Source organism: Anser anser, assembly GCF_964211835.1.
Source record: "Anser anser genome assembly, chromosome: 16".
Classification (NCBI taxonomy): domain Eukaryota; kingdom Metazoa; phylum Chordata; class Aves; order Anseriformes; family Anatidae; genus Anser; species Anser anser.
This window is the reverse complement of record NC_139737.1, coordinates 10,194,321-10,206,627: the sequence shown is the minus strand read 5'-3', so window position 1 is coordinate 10,206,627 and position 12,307 is coordinate 10,194,321. Positions and strand designations below refer to the sequence as shown.

The 12,307-nt window shown below is 52.0% G+C and overlaps 2 protein-coding genes across 3 annotated transcripts; both read right to left on the bottom strand.

The window, feature by feature from the left end:
* Window positions 1–68: 68 nt before the first annotated feature.
* LOC310882854 (uncharacterized protein) lies at window positions 69–6,417 on the bottom strand. 2 transcript variants are annotated; one of them, XR_014573175.1, is made up of 3 exons: window positions 4,909–6,417; window positions 4,553–4,729; window positions 69–4,459 (listed from the first exon to the last, which is right to left on the bottom strand). XR_014573175.1 is itself a non-coding variant. In XM_083802223.1 (2 exons), the coding sequence occupies exons 1-2, from the start codon at window positions 5,836–5,838 to the stop codon at window positions 4,637–4,639; spliced, it is 1,023 nt and encodes a 340-aa protein (XP_083658349.1). In that variant the 5' UTR covers window positions 5,839–6,417; the 3' UTR covers window positions 69–4,636. The 2 variants fall into 2 exon arrangements, 1 of the variants encoding a protein (XP_083658349.1); XM_083802223.1 differs by having other exon boundaries at window positions 69–4,729.
* A 141-nt stretch (window positions 6,418–6,558) lies between these two features.
* Window positions 6,559–8,250, bottom strand: TP53RK (TP53 regulating kinase). Its single transcript, XM_083802225.1, has 2 exons — window positions 7,326–8,250; window positions 6,559–7,173 (listed from the first exon to the last, which is right to left on the bottom strand). The coding sequence occupies exons 1-2, from the start codon at window positions 7,669–7,671 to the stop codon at window positions 6,695–6,697; spliced, it is 825 nt and encodes a 274-aa protein (XP_083658351.1). The 5' UTR covers window positions 7,672–8,250; the 3' UTR covers window positions 6,559–6,694.
* Window positions 8,251–12,307: the final 4,057 nt, after the last annotated feature.

Below are 12,307 nucleotides of genomic sequence, written 5' to 3'. Positions count from 1 at the left end.
CTGCAACGCTATAGCGCCCTGACCATCCCACCGCCTGCCCTGCCACAGCACCCCGCTATAGCGCACCCTGACCACCCCACTGCACTGCCTGCTACAGTGCCCTGCCCACCTGCAACACTCTAGCACCCTGACCGCCCTACCCCACCGCCCCACTATAGCGCCCACCCTGCCACAGCGCCCCACGACAGTGCTCTGCCCGCCCTACGACGCTATATTGCCCTGGCCACCCCGCTGCACTGCCCCACTATAGCACGCTGACCACCCTACAACACTATAGCACTCTGACCACCCCACCACACTGCCCCGTTATAGCACCCTGACTGCCCCACAACACTGTAGTGCCCTGACCACCCCAACGCGCTGCCCCACTATAGTGCCCGCCCTGCCACAGCACCCTGCTACAGCGCCCTGACCACTCCATTTCACAGCCCCATTATAGCACCCTGACCACCCCACCACCTGCCCTGCTGTAGCAGACACCCCACCGCAGCACCCCACTATAGCACCCTATAGCACCTGCCCTGCAACACTCTAGCACCCCGACCACCCCACCGCAGTGCCCTGCTATAGCACCCACCCCCTCCCAGACACCTATGGCCACATCACGTCCTCCCGGTCCCCCTTCCCAGCCAAAGCCTCTCGCACCTTTAGCTCAGCCCCAGCCGAAGAATGGCCCACGGGGCAGCCCCTCGTCCTGCCCCGTTCCCACGTGCAGCAGCTCCAGCTGGGGTGCAGTGGTGGAGGTGTCACACATGGGGTCAGAACCCCTGGCACCGCCTGCCGTGCTCAGCTGGGCTCCGAGTAGTGCAGGCTGTAGGGTGCCTGCTGGTAGGGCTCAGTGCATCGAACTACAAAGAAATGGCGAGTACACCTGATGGCTACAAAAAGGCACCCAGACCTGGAAGTTTGGCTACCTGTTCTCTGACATTTCCCCCCCCATGGTCAGAAATGATACACAAATTCGCATCATTAAAAAAGTCAAAAGCATGAGAAAAACAGGGAGCTGGGATTGCTTTTGACAATTCAGTTTGAATAGGGACTCAGATGTTGGACGAGTTGTTTGCAAGACCACGTGAAACGCTTTTTTTGTTAAAAATGAGTGAACAGAAGCAAACAAAAGGCCAGCGGTGCGGAACGGGACAGGACCATAGGAAATACTGGAAAAGCAGGAGGCAAAGTCTTGACGCACACAAGTGTGAGCCTCAGAAATCAAGTGAGAAGCATATGACTAAGCCCTTAACATAATTGGGCCAAAGTCACACAGCAAGGATGCTTCAATCATCAGCCAAAGAGAAAATACGGGAGCTGCCCAGGTATAACCGAGGGCAGGTTTTCCTCCCAGCTCTGCCCTCGATGTGGGACATCATAAAGAAAAAGGGGGCGTGCGTGGGGCAGGATCCCCCCGTGGCCAAGGGAAGTGTCAGCGAGCAGCACGGCAGCTGCTGGTCTGTGTGTGCCTGCGGGGAGCCCGAGCGAGGGGCACAGACGGCAGCAGGCAGATCTGAGACACTATCAGATTGAGCAGATCAAAGCCGAGGGAGCTGGGTTTTCTCTCTGCTTTTTGCATCGCGATTGGCGGCTAAATGAAGCTGAGCAGCGAGGAGAAAAAAAAGGGAAAGCAAAGCAACCCCCTGACTTAGTACTTTGCCAGCATCCTCTGAGTGCTTTAAATATATTCAAAACCTGGGTGAGTTGGGCCCATGACATGAAAGATGTCTAAAAATCCTGCTCAGCAGAGAAACCCTTCCATTGTCACAACTAATCAGCTCTCTGGAGAGCTACTACCTCCCGGCCGGTCACTCCTAGAGCATCAAAGAAGTTAGAGTGGAATGAATTGGACAAAAAAGCAGAGAGCCCACTGAGAAAAGCTCTCTCAAGCTTCTAAAAACCATGAATCACTGGCACAGAGGGAACAAGAAGTTAGAGAGGAAGAGTGTGGGGACACAGGCAGCACGGAACCAGGGCTCTTGCCCTGGCTGAACGGACTCTGCTCCGGCTCTGGCCTCCACCTCCTCCACGGCACGTCGATAATTTTGCATAAACAGTAACAGATCAGTTAATCCCCACAACCAGCCCAGGCAGGGGGCTGAAGAGGATGCCACAGCATCTCCGCGGCTCCTTTCAAGCAGCCGAAAGGAGACAAAAGCTTTTGCTGGACACTGCCGGGGGCTGCTGGCACAGCGAGGATCCGGCATCCGCCTGGCTGCCAGCCCCGCGGCTGCCCCAGCCCCGCTGGCAAACACTCCTGCTCCTTCCTGGGGGCCCAAGAGAAAGCACAGAGCTGACCAAGAGAAAGCAATGGGGTTTTTGTTGTGGTGGTGGTTTTTCTGGTGATTTTTCTTTAAAAAAAAAAAAATCTTGCCTTTTTTAACTGCTGGACATGGTGAGTAAAAAAGTTATGTGGATAGAGAAATGAGTGGGAGGCTCCTGTGCCACCTCAACGCCATCACGGTGGGTGATGGCAGCATACTTCATCACTCGGATAGTGGTGTAATGCTGAAGAAGGTGGCTGAGGACCTGAAAGCAAGATTCAGGCCACCAAAGCAATGCCATGGCTTAAACACGTGGAGCTCACCCCATAGAGCCATCAGCCAGACTGGGAGTACGCTTACGAGCCTGTGCCATATGCTGGACCAAAGGAGCTCTATTAGTCTTTTCCTCTCACAATCAACCTTGTGAGTGGAAAAAAGCTTCAAAAGAACAATAAGCCATCAATGCCATGGTCTGTTCTTTCTCTTATAAAGACGCAGCTTTCTGCCAGTGCAGAGGGACGGGGGAAGGGGAGCACATCTCCATCTTCCCCTTCCAGACACAGTCACGTCCCTGCCTGGGCAGCCCCTGCCACCAACCCGCCTGGCCCCTCAGGGCACAGGCTTCAGCCTCCAGCCTGTCCCAGTTATAAGCTCCATGCAGGGGCCTTCAAGGATTTCAGGTTAAATTAGTTTCCTTGTAAACTGCATCTCCATCACCCCCATTTCCAGCGCCAGCACCAGCTGCCCTCGCTGTACCCCTCCCTGGGCTCCCTATTCACCGCTGGGATCAGACCTCGCTTGTTCCTGGGCCATCACTCTCCGCTACTGACAGAGGACATTGAGCTTAGCGCAGAAGAAAGAGGTGCTGTGTGGTGCCCAAAGGGACAGCAGTGGGACACAGGCTGTGCTTGGGCCAGAGAGAGGCTTTATCTCTCTGTAGTGACCCTCACACACTGAACTCTGGGTTACAAATGAGCTTTTATGCTTTTATTGCACTAGCTTGGTTTCCTATCAGCGCTGATGGGAGAGGAGGGTTGCAAAAGGTTATCAATGTTTTGCATCTTGCAAAACTGGAAAATATCAATTTCCTGCAGACATCAAGGCCTAGACTAAAAAACCTACACTGTATAACTTGTATGCACAGTTTTTACATATACACACAGTAACTGCCCGCACAGAAGAGGCACTGTTCAAAAGTCATGGTAACAGCACACCCGGATTAAGCAACTGCATCTTCATTCCTATTTCTTGCCATAAGAGTATGTGTTTTCTTCCCCATTTGTTTTTCTTCAAAGTGGTCCTATAGGCCTACAACCCAAAACTACCTCCAAAAATCACATTATTTTCATTGCGTATTTATTGGATCAGTGGGCAAAACAGAATTTATCATTATTACTGCAAAGTACTGCCAGGCTGGTAAACCCACTTCCACAAAATAAATCACTGATAGTGATCAGACACTACAATAAGGGGAAAATAAAAAATAAAAAAAAAAATCCATCAATAACTGGCAATTTCCTTCAAAATCCTAACACTGCAAATTCTTCTAATGAAACTCCTCCACTTGCCTTTCATTTGTCATTCCCTCTTTCCTTTTATTCTTTTTTCACAGCTTGTTTGCACACCCCTCGTGTTCATTGCACTTTGGGAGAAGCCCAGGTGTGATACAAGCAGGGGCACGTGCCGAGAAGTCACTGGAAATTAATAGTTGTGGCAGGCCTGACATTGGTCTCTTGAGACAGAAATTCATTCTTAAAAGCAGGAATATTTATGCAGCAGAAAGCAGCAGCGTGACCAGCTGCGTGTCCAGCAACGGTTACAACTATTTTCTGTTGAAAGACCATTTTTCCCAAATGCAGACTTTTTTCAGCGCTGGTGACGATGGCAGGGAGACACCCAGTGGCTGCGTGCAATACAAGCCGTCCCCTTTCACATTGCCAGCCCTTCCAGTGCCCTCCGGGAGGCAGGCAGGACTTTTGGGGGCTGTGCACACCCCTGGGGCTGATCCAAACAGCCTGCCTGGGGCAGAGCAAACATCTCTGCTTCTCCCTGCATCACTCGGAGCCATCCATGATCCAAGCTGCAGCTCCCAAGGGCACAACCAGGGACAGAGCTGAGGCTGCAGGAGGTGCAGGCTGGGTACGCCGCATGTCCGGAGTCTCCTCTTTGTGGCTATGCACCGGCTGTGATTTGCCTACTGATTTTCACTACAGCAATGTAGTGATGTGCAAAAAGCAAGCCTTAAATAATGAGGAATTGTATCATGCGATGAAAAAGCAAAACATTTTGCTTTTCGTTACCTGCAATGCTCTGCCTTGTTGTGATGTACCACCTCGCAGCAGATTTCAGGAGGCCAGCCCAGGGTCCCTGCCAGAAGCCCGGCGCTACGTGCAAGCAGCTGACCCCAGCTCTGCCGCAGGGCTCCTCCCTGGCCATAAAAACTTGCAGTCCATCAGCTTTGTTTCCACTCCACGGTCCTGCAGAGAGAGCTGCATTTTAATAAACATCATGATAGTTAGAAACAGGCCACTTCAAAGGGCTCTACAAACATAACTCAATCCTGGCACCACCAGGAGACAGTCCCAGCGTGTTTGTACAGATGGGGGTGGTGGGCAGGGAGGCGAGGCATGCTGGGGGGCAGCATGTCGGGGCTCACATCGGGCCTCGTTAGGGGACTCGTTAGCTTGCATCCACCTGCTCCCACCACGCCACAAGGCCCTGCTCCACCCCGGGGTGCCTGGGGAGAGCAAAGTGACCGAGCAGTGCTGGCACTGCTGCATTCACTCGGCAGGCAGGCAGCTGCAGCGCTGGGTGCAAGCTCTCCGAGGAGGCTCCCTGCACAAAAACCCAGCTCCTTCTCCTTGCCCCCAGCCCAGGCGTGCTCCGCACTGGGTGAGCACAGTGGGTACACCCAGCAGTTAAAACAAAACCCCGGGGCGTTGGCTTCCATCACCAGCCATGGGAAAAGCCCAGAGCAGGCTGCGGGATTCCTTCGCAAGAAAAATCTGAAAGGTAGAAAGCGAGGGGGTAACATAACGGGACCTCTGACAAAGCTGTGGCTGGGTCGGTGGAACCCGGGCCCCACCTGGGGCCGAGCACTCGCCCAGGCGGCTCCTCTGGCAAGGAAGTGAATGCGCGCCGGGCACGGGCAGCCCGCCGCGCTAGGACACTTGCGAGACGCGAACGGGGGACCCTTGGCTTGGAGAGCGGCGGCGTTACGGCGGCGCCACCGGCCAAAGTGCAGCGCGGTGCGGCGAGCGCCTTCTAGTGCCTGGTGCCCACGGGACGGGGTTGTCTGGAAAGGACGAGCCCGAGGCTGCGAACGGAGGCCATGCGCAGCGCCTGCAGCTTCACCGCCTCCCTTCAGCCTGGCCTGCACGCAGAGCCGTGCCCAAGTGCTTTCCAGCAGCCGCAGTGTAAGGGAACTCTGCGCCCCCCCCCCTTGGGGGGCAGAGATTTTCCTCGGTGTGCAGCACAGAGGCTGCCCGGCGCAGCACATCACGCAGGGAGAGCTGCGTTCTTCCTTTTGAATCATTATCTGAAGGAAGCAGGAAAGCTCACACACAGCATGCAGCTTGCATCCCATTCTACTAATAGTGCAGAGGACTGGTTATTATGGGGTTTGTAAACTTTTCCTCTGGATCATCCTGCATTGGCGCTATCAGACGGATTAACCCAGAAAACTAATTAGAATAGGGACAGTTACCAAAAAACACCCATACCCCTGCCCACCTAGGCAGGCAATCACAATTCAAGCAGTACAACTTACAAAGCTGCAAACCCAGAAATTTACAGCAGACTTCTTGCTTAAACAGGAGGTTTCCCAGCACAAACCCGTTCTTCACATTCTTTTGTATTTACTTAAGGAAATAATATCAACTGAAAGTTAAAAGAGAGAAGATTACTACTGGAAACATAAATGAACCTGTCTTATGTGTAGCACTCTATTTCAGCCATTGCCCATGTCCTGAAATTTATAGTCCTAAAAATTTCAGGATGCATACAGGCCTTTATAATGTATTTAAGCCCTTTGTAGCAAGTCTTCTGAGAAAAAATAATATATTTGTTTTGTCTTAATTATCTTTGGTAGATGTTCTGGTACCCTCAGGCCCCTCCTACCTCCCAGAAATCCACCGTCCATGGGCTGAGGAAGATCAACTGGTGTGATTCTAACTACACAAAGAAGAAGGCCCATGGAACGGCACTGAAAGTTCCACTTTAAAAGAAATGTTTAACATTTACAAAAGAAGTAACCTTTAGTTGTCTTTCATCTGTGCTCACGTCTCACAATTACTTTACGACACTGTTACAAATTCATTTTTATTTAATATGACACAGTTATCAAAATAGTAACCTGTGAAATAAAACCAACTGGAAGTATAAATAACCATACTCGCAGAACCTAAGTAGCAATATTTCTCCATCCCGATGCCTGCTCTCTTTCACCCCACCATGGATCTCTTCCTTCCCCTTAGCCGCACTTCATCCAGCCTTTTCATCACAGGGCCAGACTTTTTAGACGTTGCTGCATAGGTCTTTAGTAGGGCTTTGAACAGGGTTTCTGTATTGGGATGAGTACTAAGGAAGGCTTTTTCCAGAACATACAAATCAACCCCTTTATCCTCTGGAAGACCTGAAATAAAACTGAGTCCAAAATCTATCAACACCAAGTCCAGCTTCTCTGTGGGTGGTCGCAGAAGTACATTGGAAGTCGTCAGATCCCCGTGTATGAGGTCTTCATCGTGCATCCTTGCTAACAGCTCGCCCATCTTCTCTGCTAAATTAAGGAGGCTACTGGTGTCATTTCCACTGTCTTGTACGGAATTAATGTGGTCTTGAACAGTAATCGAGCCTACGATATCTTCAAGATATATGCAGTTGGTCACATAATCCACGAAGTAGACCACTGGGGCCGGAATCCCTATAAAAAAAAGGACAAAGGGTGGCTGTTACCTAATGTTACCATACCAAGAAGCCGGTGCAGGCCCTAGGCGGACACTCGGACCGCCCCAGCCACCGGCAAACGAGGGCTGCCCCCTCCCAGACCCCCGTCCCGTCCCGTCCCGTGCCCACCTGCCCGGCGGCACCGCAGCAAGGAGCGCGCCTCCTGCGCCGTGCGCCGCCGGCTGAGCCGCTCCTCCAGCGCCGGGTGCCGGTACCGCTTCGGGAAGCGGAGCTTCACCACGGCCGCCCGCCCCAGGAAGCGCCCCCGGTACACCCGCGCCTCGGCGCCCTGCTGCACCAGCCGCAGCCCCGGCAGCGGCGGAGCCTCGCCCACCGCAGGGCCCGGCGCGGCCGCCTCGGCCGAGCCCCCCACAGGCGCCGCGGCCCCGTCCACAGCCTCAGCACTGCCGGCCGCCGCCATCTTAGGCGCCGAGACCGCAGCGCGCATGCGCGTCGCGCAGCTGTGCTCCGCCATCTTGGGCGGCCGCTGCGTGGTGGGCCCGGCCCGACCCGGCGCCGCTGGGATTTTTCTCCCTCAGCGCTCCCGGGACAGCCTCGGAGCCACCGCCCGGCCCCAGCGTCGGTGTGCAGCCCCCCCGTCCGGGGAGCAGCTGTCTGGGGCCTCGTGGCACCCTGAAATCCCACCGCTCTGCCGGGAGATGTGCAACCCCAGCCCCCCCAGTTTGTGTTCAGAGGGACTCCGGCGCAGTCCCTGCAAATAAAATGTCTCGACCGTTGCCTTTGGAGGTGCTGCGAGGCCCTTTCGTCCTTGTTTTCTCCTCTTCGGGGAGCAGAAAAGTGGCGTTTGTTTCTTTTTCAGAGTATTTATATTTTATTAATGCATTCCGTACTGCTTACTTGTCACTCGCGTGGTGGGAGCACGCCTGGCAAATATTTGTCTTGCTTCGGGAACGCTTTCAAGCAGCACTCACGAGCTCCCACCACACAGGTCCTGCCCCGGCCCCGCAGGGCTGCAGGATCCTGGCAGCTGGGCCAGGGGAACGGACATGTTCCTGGGCTCCACGCTTAGAGCTTGCACATGCCACAAGTGGTCAAATAAGGGGCTTTCTTCATGTTGTGGGCAGATTTTATCTAAGCATCCATGCGCCATCCCTGCAGTCATACATATACAACCTACAAACAAGTGCACGCAGATGCTCTGTATTCGTAATTCTGGTAAACAGAACGGTCTTCTCTCATGCTGGCCAAAAACATCCCCCAGCACTTTCAAAATACAAAAGAAAATGTTTTTGCTTTATTTTTCCCATTATTTTATTTATTTAAATTTCATCTTGCCTGCAATTTCATTTATTCATTTCTTTTTTGAATGCAATCAACAGTTGACATAGCCCTCGGAAACCACCTAGAGCCATTTACAATATTTATGGTATCACCCAGTATTTTTATTGGAGTACTGAATGACACCAGGGAGTTTCACTGAAGCCACAGACTCTCTGGTAAATTGTTTAATTATGTAACTTTGTTCTCCTGGTGACAAGCGTTTATAAACTCCCCTTTCACAAACAATGTAACTGAGTTAAAAATTGCAGTGCAGCAACCCGAGCTAATGGAAACCAAGCGGGGTCCCACAGCGCTGCCCACATCCCTGCTGCTGCTGATCCCCTGAGCGCTGGGCAGGCGGCAATGCTGCAGGCAGCTTTCCCCTCGCTCCCCAAATTATTTAAGGAGGGAGACTGCGACTCTTAGAGCCAGACAGCCTGGAAAAAGGCTGGATGAAGGCTCTGGGGGCTCCTCACACCCACCTAAGGCACTATCGGCTCTGAGGCTGGGTCTGCTCTACCCGCCAAGTGCAGGCTCAGGGGTAATGGGTTTGTGTGTGTGAATTTTCAATGCTGCTTCCCATGCAGCTCATTGCGCTTCCTGCCATCCCTGCAATTCCAAACCGCAGTTGCAGTGGGGAAGAGAGGGAAAAGAAGAGGCACAGCGTTACACACCTGGCCAAAACTGAGGGCTGTGGGCATTGTGCACCCCAGAGGCAGCTCCACAGTCACAGGTGCAGCGTGAAAACATCCCTAAAGTGTGCAGGGAAGTGGGACATGCAGGCAGCCACCAGGACCAGTGGCAGCTTACCCTGGTCCCAGCAGCTCTTGCCCCTTCCAGGCTGCAAAAAGTTCCATGCTGTGCTGGTTGACCCACCGCAAGGAAAAAGATATTGCCCTAGGAGAATGTATTGCTTTGATGCAAACATCTGTGAAATGGATGGGCTTGCAGCACCAAAAATTGCAGCCAGGCTGCAATATATTCTTAGGTATTCATTGTAAGTATCTACATGTAAAAGTCTCTGCTGTTCCTATGCTGAGCTGCATGAGCTGCTGAGCCCAAGCCTGCCCCGTGCCTGTGCTGCAGCCTGCCCTGATAACGTGCGAGCAGTTAAACCACTGCCACGTCCTCTGCAAGGCAAAGCAGAGCAGAGAGAGTCTGTACCCTGTTAGCGATGGCTGCAGAGAACAGGAGGCAGGAGCGGTGGAAGCATCCTTCTATTTGTTGACTTTAGGATGCAGATAGGATAACATTAAAAGAAAAATATGTGCAACCTAGCGTAATAATGAGAAAGCTCTCTGGGCTGCAAACAAGCACACAATAAATTCAAGTGCCTGGCAAGCTAGCTCCGTCCCAGCCAACTCTAAGCCTGTTCATGGACATTATCTTTTTCAATAATTGTACTGAACTTCTTCAATGTGGTCTCTTTAATCCCTTCTTAAGGGTCAATTATAATTAGAGAAAATGTGCTTGAGTATGTGACAAGTGTCGCTGAACATCCTCCTCTTTCAGGATGGGCTTCTCTCTCCTCTTCTATTGGTATTTTCCCTTGTGATTGTACAGGCTGTCTCAGCTGCTCCAGCCCTGTGGCACCAGCTGCCATCACTGCCACACAGAGCTGGCTGTGGACATGTGGCTGTGTCACCCAGGGCGGGCTGCTATTGCCATTGCCAACGCCGAGCACGTCAGGCAGCGCATACTTGCGGCTCAGGGCGTGTTGCTATTCACTGTGAAGCTGGAATGCGCCCTCGCTGCTCTGACATCCAGCAGCCAAGAGAGCGATAAGGATCAGATGGAGAAATGGCACTGCCAAAACACGCAACCTCGAGACGAGGAGGAGAGCATCTCAGGAGAGAGCGAGGCTAGAAACACACCAGCAGACACGAGGTGTGAGCTGCTGCATGGCCACGGGCACAGCCCGTCCCAGCGGATCCAGCCCTTCCCAGCCCCTCTCATGCACAGCTCAAGGACTCAAAGACCACAGCTACAGACTTGAGCAGGCCCCCAGTGCCCGTTAACTACAAACGATACAATAAGAAAGATGTATGGCACTTTAATACCCACAAAGGAAGTTTTTTTTTTTTCCCCAAAGTTATCCCTGCTGTACATCACAGCAGTTTTTCGTGGTGTGGTTTCAGAGGACTGTAACCCACAGCCACGCACGGTGCCGATGCTGCAGCTGTATTTCTGCACATATTGATGTAATCTTTTTGGCCGCCTTTTGCAAACATACCATAAAGCTCTGCAGTACTCCCCAGGACCTTGCCTCCCTGCTGTCTTTGCTAATAATGTTTATTACCCTGCCAGAGAACAGGAAGCCTCCAGAAAATGTCAGGGGTGGCTTTATGCTGGCGGATAAACAAATGCTGAGTGACCATGGAGAAAATATAATTTCTTCCTTCTCATGCTGAATTCATTCAAAAAGGAGTGTAGTAAAATGTGCAGGAATTGTTTGGGCAAGTTGTAGATCATGGAGCTAGGACGCGTTTACTCTGCCGAGGACTGCTGCTCCCCTGGCTCTCTGCCTGGTGCAATGGGGTGACATCTCCTCCACTTCCTAGCACAGTGCACCCCAAATGTCTGGGCTTCTGCTCCAGGGAGGGGCTGTGGGGGGCAGAGATCATGGGCAAGATCATGCTGCATTCCCAGAGTTCCCATGTGTTCCCCAAACCTGGAACATGAGCCAAGACACAGAGCTGTAATGTCTGCTCGCCATAAGCTGGCCTCATATGCAGGTTCTTGGGGAAGAGAGAAAATTGCAAGTCTCCCTCTGAGTGTCATGAGAGCTAGTCATGACTTCAGAGCTATTTAATCTACTTTAATATGAATTACAAATCCTATTGAAAAGCTCCTTCTTTGAACACCATCGGGTTCTGTTGGCTGGCCGTGTTTGAAGCCAATCTCCACCGCGCGTATGATCCCTGTGCAGGTGTCAGTTTGTATGAGACACACGGTTTCAGAAGAGGTATTGTTGCATATTGTGTTTCTATTGAAATTACAGTGTATGAGTGGGAAGCATTTACTTAATTTGTAAATCAGATGTTTTGAAACACTTTTAATATTCACTATGACTTTGAGAAGAAGCAAGAACAAAACCTTTGATCAGCTGCTGCCCATACTGCACGCCTCATATCCAACAGACAGGCTGAAAGGACATACATGATCCAGCATTGCCCACCTAAAGCATCCCAAAGCAATGAACTGGAGAAAAAAAAGTAGATAAATAAAAGATAGTAAAGAATTAGAACAACTGGTCCCAGAACGGAGACATGGCATGCATCCCCCTACATAGAAGAACAAGGATTCCTTAAATATTTTTCTAAATTCCTCATTAACGTGTGGAATGACCACTGAAAAGCGCTTTTAAAAGACATCACGTGTTTTCCCTTCCTTACCCAACCTGTTTACTTTTGTCTGTGTCAGAGGTCTGTGCCTGCTCTGCAGCCACAGGTGCAATGGCCGCTGACGCAGACTGTCCCCAGCCCTATCCAGGACTGGGTCCCAATCCCAATACAAAAAAGCTTTACCAGCACAGGCTCCACAGTGTGTTAGCCGTGTCACAGCCACATCATTAAATGAGATACTTCCTGCAGTCACACACCAGTCCACAACGCAGGCTTATGGTCATTTCCGTGTATCCTTTGGCTGCAGTCTGCGTGGCATGACCCTGGGAAGGCTGTGCAACCCACCCCAAAGCCTGTGACACGTTGTCCCTGCTCTGGTCCCTGCGCTAGCTGGGTGACAGCAAACTTCTGAGCATTGCACACACTTCTCAACACACACACGCACTTCACCACATCGCAGCATGTCCAGCAACAGCAGTTTGCATG

Coding starts and splice junctions, on each gene's coding strand:
- LOC310882854 (XM_083802223.1), bottom strand. CDS start 5,838: ATGGGATGCAAGCTGCATGCTGTGTGTGAGCTTTCCTGCTTCCTTCAG. Junction 4,730..4,908: donor GTCCCCTAACGAGGCCCGAT/GTGAGCCCCGAC, acceptor CTCTCTCTGCAG/GACCGTGGAGTGGAAACAAA.
- TP53RK (XM_083802225.1), bottom strand. CDS start 7,671: ATGGCGGAGCACAGCTGCGCGACGCGCATGCGCGCTGCGGTCTCGGCG. Junction 7,174..7,325: donor GCTGCGGTGCCGCCGGGCAG/GTGGGCACGGGA, acceptor TTTTTTTTATAG/GGATTCCGGCCCCAGTGGTC.